Raw genomic sequence first — 11,096 nt, forward strand, 5'->3', positions numbered from 1 at the left:
AAATGCAAGAAACATAGTTTATTGGTAATAGTTTACATTCAGGGAAAACATTTTTGGTTGAATGGTATTGGGCCCCTGAGCAAGGTACCCCACCCCCATTGCTCCCCAGGTGCAGATAAGTGCTGCCAACTGCTCCTCTGCCAGGTTCATTACTGATTTAATAAGGATGGGTTAAATGAGGTCACTAATTGGGGGGGTGTCCACATAAAACGTATCCTAATTCTAAAGCAACTGCAATTCTAAATGTATTTAAAGTCTCATACATACACACTGAGAATGCTCCGTATTTATAAATGAAAAACCACTTGGTAAACTTTGGTACATGCTGTATTTAGTGCTTTTTGGAATGAAAAGAACTCAATAAAATGGGGGAAACATGAGATGTATGTCAATCCTGATTATCTTTTTGTTATGACACATGTCATAGGGATGGCGATCGAACCGCAGCTCCAGCTGTAGTCGATAAGAGTAGTAATAGTTCTAGTCTAGCTTTTCAAAGAAAGTTCACTCTTCATTTAAGCATTTAAATATATTTTTAATATGATTTACAATGATTCTATTTAAACGGTCTGTATGAAAAAGTAACATGTTCATCGGCATAACAGTACGTACACTATTGCAGTGGTCAGGAAATATAATACAATATTCAGTATAAACTATACAGTAAAAGGTTTAAGAGCGGTCAAAACAATACGTGCTACAAAGTGTGCAAAATCCTTGCCTTTTCATTCAGTGGACCTTCATATAATGGCAAAGAAAAACGTCTAATTTCTCTAGACAGCATATCGACGTGAACGAATGAAGTCGAGGGCAAAGTTCAGCACCGTGTGCTTCGGTCAGTAAGAAGGACTGTGCAAAAATATACAAAGGTCAAAGGTTAGTGGGAGTCACTGAACCCTGATCAGTAGTGGTTGAGCTCCTCCGGAGGAAGAGGGAGGTGGTGAGCGTCATCCCCTCCGATGTATGCACTGATGCCGCTGCTTTGGCTCCCCCATTCATAGTTGTCAGCAGCCAGACTGAGCAATAAATACAAGATAAACAAGCATCAATAACACCAGTGATGGCTCCCAGCCGGAGGGATTTTCTCTTCCAACCTATTAGTTAAGACTGATGTGTGTATTAATGTATATTCGGTGGTATAGAATAGAAATGGCAGTAAATGAGTCGCTACGTTATGCACAAATCTGCTCTTGTCAATACTGAATTAAACTCTGCTATCTGACGAAAAAGAAGAGGCAAATAAAATAGGAGATGAAACATTACTATTATTGATGCTAATGATCATAAAACACAAAAAAAAACAAAAACAAGGACTTCTCTGTCCGTTACCCCAACTCATACAGAGTGATGGTGTTGAATTCACCTGGCTTGGATGTTCTGAGGCATGACGCTCCACGCCAGGTCATCGTCGCTGTCGTAACGCCGCGGGTTATCAAAGAAATAAGCCCGAGAGGAGAAGACGTGACCGGGAAGCCCAGAGCCACTCTGCAGGAACAAAAACAATATCAAATGATTTTATATTTCAGACAAACGTCTGTTATATTCAAAGCGGAGGCAACAGCGTACTGTTCCCAACCTATTTGCCTCACAACCCCTTCAAACAAAGTGACACAGCATGTATGACTAATCCCGTAACGTTTTCTAAAAGACAAAACTGTCCCGTATTTCACTTGAAACTGAGATCAAGGCGTCTCACCCCGTGGAGGTTAGGATGTCTCACTCGGAAGAAGAAAACCACGAGAGACGTGGGGAGCAGTTCCCACACGAACAAGATCACTCCGAAGACGACGTAGCCAGTGTCGCCCAGAGTCGACTGTAAATCTGCCTGAAAAGAAAAAAGACATTACCACGTTAGGGTGTAGTTGTACCCTGATATGGAAGACACATCATTCCTTTAATGGGAACAATCCCAGGACAGGTAGATGTGTGTATGATGATGTCTTTGCTGGTTCACCTGGTCTGAAACGTTGTACCAGTCATAGTCAAAGGAGTTTATGCTCTTGTTAGAGAGTCCCAGGACCACCAGGTTGTAGCAGGCTCTGGATGAATAGAGGAGGATGACGATGGCACAGATCACCGTCACCTGGCACACCGATGTCCCCTGTACAATTACAGTCATTTTATTTGTGAGACAAAGATTCATTTAACATTTAACTGATGTGTGCAAAAAAACAACGTGACATAATGGGGAGAACACTGAACGGTCCTTAAAGGCTTTCATCACAGCACAGTACCATCCTGTTTGGCGCGAGCACGACACGGTTGCTAGGGAACACTCACTGCGTACGAGACACAAATCACAGGGAGAGGTGTATCTTCACACGAGGGTGCTTCATGCAACGTGTAATACATCTCGATGTCGGTGACAAAACGGCTGTCAAAGTCACTCAAAGTCACCCTTGCTGTTTTTAAACAACTCCTGATTTCTCGTTCCCTGTGTGTTAATAGATCATTTGTTTGCTTTTATGTCTTGTTTCTCTCGTTTTGTATTGTTCCTCACCTTGGATTCCAGGTAAATGTTGGCCAGAGACATCTTAGCGATTTTGTACAGACACACTGAGAGGGAGACGGCACACAGGACAAAAAGTGTGTCATTGATTGCAACCCTCACGAGCACAATGGTGTGCGTTTCTGTGGTGGACATCCTCGCCAGCAGGGCGCACACTAAGTTCACAACTAAAAACACGAGGCTGATGAAGAGGAAGAGCAGATACAATGGCAGCCTGTGGGTCAGCAAAGAAAGAAAGAAAGAATATCACTTAATAGAAAATGTAATCTAATAAATCCTAATCACAAGCAAAAGAAAAAAGTCACAGGTCTTACCTGTATCTTAAAAGCTCTGGTGCATATTTTGACTTTGCCTTGAAAACAACCTGTGAACATAAAAAAAAGTGCACCATGCAAATGACTTTACACTTTACTGGAAGCTCAATTTCACTTCTGTTTTTCTGTTCTTCTGGGAAAGTAAAACAATGCTTTGAAACAGGAACCTTGCAGAAAACAGCTGAGTTTTGAACATGACCCAAGAGTGGCTTAGCACGCGCACACACACACACAGACATGTTACTCTCGGTTAACTGTGACTTCAATCAGCACCAGAGGATTCAGCTAAAAACAAGCTTCAGGTGCAGTCGCAGCCACAGACGTTACAGTCTGATATAAGGAGCAGGTGAAGGACAGATTCACTGCACGACACCATGTCACACTTCTGCATAAGAGTCAATATTTGATTTATTTTCACGTGCTCCAAAACAATGCAACACCATTACCAGCAATGGAACTCTTTGTGCTCAGAGTTGCCTCAGCTTTACAAAGTAGTATGAACGTTAAAAGAATAATGTAGATATGTAGTAATAGGTTCCACAAAAAAATGCATGGCAAAAATAATAAATACAGACATAGGATAGGGAGAATGATGTCACTTTTGTCATTCATGTGTAAGGGGTTTGTCATTGTAGACATCTCTAATCCACAAGAGACATCATTCTGACCAGTAAAAACTGAATTGCAGATATCTGACTAGTAAGATATCAGTCGTGAATATCCTGTCTACCGATTAAATGTTAAAACTGATAACAACTCACCAGAAACATAACAATCAAATTATGCCCGACGCACTGCGAGCAACCCATGGACAAGTTTGTGATATGTGATATGTGCAATTGAACATGAAGGAAATTAATCTTGGTTTTTTATGTTTGATTTTTGGCCAAATGTTGGCCTCTATAAAGCAGCTCTTACCTATATTACATATTAAAGATTTGGAATTATTCCTATTTTTTTAATGTGATTATACTTGTAGTATGTTCGGCTCGACTCTACACTGCTTGGTATCAGTCGTGTCGTCTTCCTCGTCAACGTGGGCGCTCTCCACTGCAGGTTCTGCTTCTTAGGTTCAGTGTTGTCCAGTAAATGAAAACACTTAGCAGCTAACGGCACTCTCCTCGCTCTGCTGGCACCAGGTGTGTTGAAGTGCTACGAGTTATTGGACGGGAGGTGAAGCGGAACTAAACAAAACATGAACACAGTTTGCAGGCCAGGAATGTGAGTGTATGTGTGTGTGTGTACTTGCTTTTATATCTTTGTGAAGTCCAAAAAAATGCAAAAAGCTGTCTTTGTGGAGACATTTTGTCACAGTTTTAGGGCTTTTTCAGAGTTTAAGACATGGTTTTAGAGTTAGGGTTAGGGGTAGAATTGGTTCTGGTTAGGGTTAAGGTGAGTATAGGGGGATAGAATAGAATAGAATAGAATAGAAAGAACTTTATTGTCCACCAAGGTGGAAATTTGCCTTTGGCTCACCAGCATGAAAACATTAAATCTTAATAGGAGACATACAGAAAGTAATAAAAACAGTATGGAGTAAGAGGTGGTTATAAAACAAGAAAAGGGAATAAGAGACAAGTGTGTAAATGACAAGACAGTAAAAACTGCTCTTTGCTGCAGTGGTGGATTAAATGTTTGTTGGTCACTTTGTGGATAAATGATTTTTTTTGTATACATTTTTGGTTGCCAGGGGAATGCATTATGTCTACGATGTGTCCTCCCCTAGATACAACAACAAACAAGTGTGTGTGTGTGTGTGTGTGTGTGTGAGTACACAGGTGACATCATTGTTATCAGTGAAGCCAGTATTTCATGTTTCCTCTGATGACACGCCTGTTCTTACATATAGCACCTTTAAATAAAACCATGTTGTTGTTGTTGTTGTTGTTATGGTAATAATGCATTTCATTTTTCACATTCAGTGTTTTACATATGTTACTCACGGTCAGGGTCTATGTTAACGTTGAACTCAATAACACCAAGTATGTAAGTATCTATTCATTTAATCGCATAGTTTTGTGATATCCATGCACACATTCATCGATTATTAATCGATTTTTAAATTCGTTGTCAACTATTTTGATAATAATAATTATAATAATTTTTTTTTAAGATTTTTCAGCTTCTTAAATGTGAGTATTTTCCAATTTCTTTCACACTCCATCATCATCATCATCATCCATCATCCATCCTCCATATGTATCCCTTTAAGTGCCTTAAAGGGATACTTGAGCACGTGACGACAACTGAGTGACAGGTGCGTGAACTCACCTGAGCAAAGTAAAGGTTCATGAGGCTGAGAGTGAAGAACTGGAGGCAGACAGGGAAGCAGTAGAGCAGCCAGAAGGGGAAAGGCCGCAGAGTGTTGGCCGTGACAAAGTTGTTGAAGTAGAAGGAGAAGAGCACGGTGCGCAGCGCCGACCACAGCAGGCACAGGAACAGGAACACGGTCTGGTAGCTCAGGCGCTTGTGTCGGTACCGCAAGATGAGCCACAGCTGGACGTAGATGAAGATGAAGAGGAGGGAGTAGAAGACGGTGTAAACCACCGTCAGGCCCAGGGTGACGTATGGAGGCACGGCCGGGCTCAGGGTGGGCAGAGGCAGGAACCTGTCCGTGGGGGACGAGTCCTTCTTCTCCTCCAGCACCAGGGCCTCCATGACCTGCTCTGTCCCGGCCAAAGGGAGCAGGAGGAGGGGGGCCGAGAGACTCGCGGAGCTTCAGGGGAGCTTCACACACACACACACACACACACACTCACCGCGGACGTCTCTCACGGGAGGCGTGATGTGCAAAAAAGCGCCGGAAAAAGTCGTCAGGAGGAGGGAGTAGAGTAGTGGAACGAGGCGGACTTCCTGCAGACGGTGGAGAATGAAGCCTGAACTCTGTCTGTCAGAGGCGGCGGCAGCAGCAGCAGCAGCGGGGCAGGAGGAGGCAGAAGGCGGCAGGAGGGTTGGTGAAGTCTGCAGCCGGGAGCTGAGCTCCTCCCGCCCCCTCCAACACTCACTACGCATCAGCTGACGCACAGAACTGTACCTTTAACCCTGTCATGGGGCTTCCCACCAATGCTGGTGATCCCGAGAGAGCAGCTCAGAGCTGTTAGATGGTAATGATGATATTCATTTATTTATTTTTGTTCTACGTGACACATTATTCATTTGATCTGTGGGGGTTTCTCCAGACTTTCAGGTTTCCTCATACAGTCCAAAATCATGCAGATTTGGGGATTAAGCAAATTGGACACTCTTAGGTGCGAGAGTGGATGGTTGTGTCCTTGTGTCCCTGTGATGGACTGGGTGACCTGTCCAGGGAGTCCCCCGCCTTTTGCCCTATGTCAGCTGGGATTGGCACCAGCGACCCCCATGTGGAGGATAAAGGGGTAGAAGATGGACGGATAGGTTCGATCTGACAACGACGCACAGACTCACCTGCCTGACTTACTTTTGAATACTCCACACGGTGCAGTCGTGGCTATAGCACTCTTGCCTCAGAGCAGTGGTTCTCAGACTTTTTATATCAATTACCACTTAAGAAAATATTGAGCTCTCAAAGTAGCACCATTAGGCCGAGGAAAGTCATTCTACAGAATTTTCACTTAAGGCAGATTTATTCCCAATAAGGTCATTTGTCCTCTGGTCAATCTCTTCCTCCTCACATACACTTCAGACCCTGGTGTAGTGAAATTAGCCGAAGCCGGAGATAAGGTGACTCTAATTATTATTTAAAAATCCTCAACTCCACTCCACTCGATCACAAAAACCTTGTTATCTAAAGTTAAGGCAGTATTATTTCGGATTTTTCTCCAAGTACCACCAGAGAAAGCTTGCGTATCATTACCACAGTTTGAGAACCATGGCCTTGGAGCAAAAACACCCAGGGGATAGCATGAGTTACATGTTCTCTGTGGATACTCCAGTTTCCTCCCACTGTCCAAAAACATGCGCAGATTAATTGGACACCGAGACACTTTTGATAATCCACAGTAATTTTCGTCCTATGTCAGCTGGGATTGGGCTAACGTGACCCTGTGACCCTAATGTGCAGGATTACTTTACTTTTTAGCAAGTGACACATTTGAAAAGATCATAGCACAGTCAGGCTGTTGTACCAGAGAATGACCTCTGTGGTCACTGTAGTGTAGGAAAAACACAGGTCTAGATTATCACATTAATGGTGGCTGAGTTCCATTAAGCTGCATAAATTTGTCACACATGAACTGAACAGAGTCACCTGTGCTTTTCTCACTAAAAGTCAAGCTTCAAAAACTGTACTTATGATTTTTATCTGACTGATGACATCATTAGTCCTTCTCTGCCCAACGTCTGTCTTTCAGCTTTCAACCCCTGTCTTATGTTTTTTTAATGCTGGCTTTTCAATCAGAAATTGAATTCTCACGACTAAGCCGAAAGGATTGTGTGTTGCTACAGAAAACATCTCTGTAAACTGATCTGATCTGGGAGTGCAAAATCACAGGAGTTCCCCTTGAATTCAAAGAAAGAGTTCTTCAGGATTGGTTTACAAAAAAAACAGAACCATCCACTAACCTCAGTGAGGTTTGTTTCACAGCATTGGGGCATGTGAACATGAGGAAGGCCAAGAATGGAGGTCACTGTAGTTCACCTTTGACCAGTGGGATTCATTTATCTCTCCTCACACCGAGACGCTGCAGCCGTCCAAGCACCAAACAGGAAGCTGTCAGCCACAGAACTTCCCTCCTGCATAACACACGCCACTTTCTAAAGATCTTTTTAAGCACAATAAAAATGAACACCAGCACATAATCATCACACCAAATACACTCACTGGCCACTCTATTAGGTATGTGTGTTAACACAAATATCAGCCAATCACACGGCAGCATTTAGCCATGTAGACGTGTAAAGAGCAAGGTTTTATTTAGTTTTGCCTTTTTATTTAGTTTAGTTTTTTATTACTTTTATTTTGGTAAATGCTTACTTTTAGTTTAGTTTTTATTAGTGTTAGTTTTGAGTATTTGCCAGGTACAAGATTCAAAAAGGTGTCATAAAAACCCAGCAAAAGATGCCATTCAAAAAATTTATTTTCAGCATGGAGACACGAGGAAGGAAAATACTCATTGAAACTCATTTACGAGTTACACAGGACACCTAATAAAGTCCTTTTTTAGCTTTTTTCCTTCACTTTTCCTGGCCCTTTTACATTAAAATTCAAATGAACACGAACAACAACAGTGTGGTGATGAAATACGTAGCAGTTCAGTTAGATTTTCGAGAACAAAAACACACAGACAGACAGTCACAGTGCATCACAGTGCACAATGCATCTGTGGCCCCACGGTAAATATAACATCTCCATTATATGTATGTATAAATATTAACAGTCATGTGACTGGATTCACTCACTTTAGTCTCACACATAATGTTTTCTGTCCCAATAGACAAACATTTAGGACATATTTTGTTATTTTAATAAAATAAAAATATACTGTGCATCTACAGTACAATTGTACAAACTGTATAACAACTTGTATTTAACTCTGAAAACATGTTCAGAAACCACAATGCAAAGTTCACAAAATAACCACAGGGTGGCACCGTATCAACATCGAGACACTGTAGGAAGTAGGAAGGGAGGTTGAGAGTACACTAATGTGCACTTAATTAGGAACACCATTGTAATAACTGTACACAGCCTCCATTTACACTGGAACCTGCTTTCACTTGTTCATGGTATAGATGCCACAGAACTATGGAAACTTTCCTTTGGAGTTTTTCATCATCTGTGCTGCAGCTTCGTCAGCTGCACATTCATGCTGTCAATCTGCTAAAAAATAAAAAAGTTTTACATTGGATTCACATCTGGTGAGTGGAGGTCACTACAGTGCACTGAACTCACTACACCAGTTAGGAAACATTTGTTATCCTGGCTGTAGATTTTGGAAACTGTTTAATGTGGCTATAAAGGGGCGCGTATCCTCAGAGTGAGAAGCATTCAAACCACGTTTGTTATGAAGGAGCTGAAAATGTGCCAAGAAAACTTTCTCCAGCAGCAGCAGCAGCAGCAGCAGCAGCAGCAGCCTGTGTTTCTGATAATACCATCTGCAGCTTCAGCAAAAATCCATTCTCGTCAGACAATCCTACGCGTTAAGAAATGTTGTTTGTCATGCTGAAACTCAACATGGTTTTTGCTCTGTTGTTGCTCATCTTCCGTCATTGATTCCAATTCCATGATGTCAGTTCAGTTGGATAAGAACTTCCATTTTTCCAACTTTAGTAAACCTTGAGGGATTTTGTTGGTGATGGTCCATAAAATGTCAGAAAATGCTTCTCAAACCTGGAAATGATGATGTTCTTAAATTGTCTTGTTTTGTCCACAAACCAAAACGATTCACTTTGAATGACTTCTTTGTCACGTGGAGCAAAGAAACCAGAACAAATTCACATTTAAGAAACTGAAAATCATCTTGTTTTGATAATGGAAAAAACCCTCAAACCGATCGCTTATCAAAATAGTTGACGATCAATGAAGTAATCGATTAATAATCAATTAATTGAGTAATTGTTTCAGCCCTTCCCGAGACACTGTATAAAAAAATCCACAGAATTCACTTTTTGTGTGTTTATTGCAGCTGCGTTTTTATATTTGTGTTATTTGCTTTAGTGGAGGCTGAAATTCCTATTACATCACACTACTATTGGAGTTAAAACCCGGAGTCTTTAGGGTCTTGTTATTAGAGCGGCTACAATCACAAGAATTTCTCCCCTTGGATGCATCAATGTGTAAATTCCAGAGCAATCTGGTTGTTATGTCTTGGATTAAAAAAAGAAGAGGTGGTTTTTGGCCTGAGGGTGGTGCAAGAGGTCTTTGGATCACAGCTCCTCTTAAGTGGTTCCAAATCTATGGTCTGTGTGATCCATTAAAATCCCTCAGTATCTACTCACTGTAGGAGCCTTTATCACAAAATCCAACCTAAGATTTGACCGGATGTTTGACCGTTGGTGTGTGAAATTGGTGTCACAAACAATTTGTTTGTCTATCTCATCAACTTTTAATGTTGTATTGGGTTGGTCTGTTACTGGCTTTTCAAAGTGTACTTCATATATCACCTGCTTGTTCTTCTCTCTATAATGTTGAGTCTTGTTTTCATTTCAAAATAAAATCTTATGGCTCAAACTGTTGGTCAAGAGGACAGTATGGACTCTTAGTACCATTACACTCAAGACTAGAACAATCATGTGGCCGACAGTTGATAACTGACCCAAAGAGTTTGGACGTCTGACTGACCGTGGAGCAGCTCCCGGTGATAGCGTGTTACCCTCAGCATGTCCCTCATTATTCCAGCTGGAGTGGACTCTGATAGCCACGGCGACATGCCTCAAGTGATTAGTGTACGGTACAGTGCTCCGTGATGCTGTCCTTTTACATAATGTTTTAATCAAACCCGCCGTGAGGCTCTGTTGCTGGTAACTGGTCCATGCTGTGATGTCTATGCTCTGATGGGACCTTGGCCTGTTTCCAAACCTGCCAGGGCAGTGGTGTTGTCCCTCTGAAGTGCCTCAGACCTCACACACACAGAGACAGGAGACACTGCACAGTGCTGTCTCCAACCTTAACCAAGTACAAATACTTTGTTACAGTACTTAAGTTGTGTACAGATTTCACACATCTGTACTTTCTTTGTTATTTATATTTTTTTGCAACTTTTACTTTCACTCCACTACATTTCCTCTAAATATCTTTGTTATTCATTGTACCAACGAATAGTCTTGATGAGCTGCTTCACTGTTTTCATCGTTACTTAACCCCAACGTCAACATGGGGTTAAGTGTCTTGCTCAAGGACACAACTCGCCCTTCCAATGATCCACTATGACTCAATCCTCACATTTTTAATACTTTTATATCTAAAACGTTTAACATTTTATATCGGAAAATGACTTTTGATGCTTAAGTAGAGCAAATGTCATACACTTGAAGACTTTTACTTAAGTAATATTATAAAAAAGTGACTTCATCTTCTGCCAAAGTCATTTTCTGGTGAGATATTTACTCAAGTATCACTTCAAGATACTTTATACAAGACTGACCATGACTAATGAAAGCCTAACCCTAACCATAATTCAAATCTTAGCCCTAAGCTTAACCAGTTCTGCCTCATGGGGACCAGGTTTTGTGTTTCCATGAGGACTACTGGCAGGATGTGCCCCTGAGTGTCCTCACTGTTGCTCCTCATCTCTTATCATACAGTCTTTGCAAAAAGCGCACAATCTGGTGCCAAACTGAGCCCACAGTCTCAT

The 11,096-nt window shown here is 41.6% G+C and overlaps 1 protein-coding gene across 1 annotated transcript; it reads right to left on the minus strand.

The window, feature by feature from the left end:
- Positions 1 to 221: 221 nt before the first annotated feature.
- Positions 222 to 5,924, minus strand: gpr137ba (G protein-coupled receptor 137Ba). Its single transcript, XM_058651240.1, has 7 exons — positions 5,095 to 5,924; positions 2,824 to 2,873; positions 2,501 to 2,723; positions 1,955 to 2,101; positions 1,697 to 1,825; positions 1,364 to 1,485; positions 222 to 1,016 (listed from the first exon to the last, which is right to left on the minus strand). The coding sequence occupies exons 1-7, from the start codon at positions 5,479 to 5,481 to the stop codon at positions 902 to 904; spliced, it is 1,173 nt and encodes a 390-aa protein (XP_058507223.1). The 5' UTR covers positions 5,482 to 5,924; the 3' UTR covers positions 222 to 901.
- Positions 5,925 to 11,096: the final 5,172 nt, after the last annotated feature.

Source organism: Solea solea, chromosome 15 (genome assembly GCF_958295425.1).
Source record: "Solea solea chromosome 15, fSolSol10.1, whole genome shotgun sequence".
NCBI lineage: Eukaryota > Metazoa > Chordata > Actinopteri > Pleuronectiformes > Soleidae > Solea > Solea solea.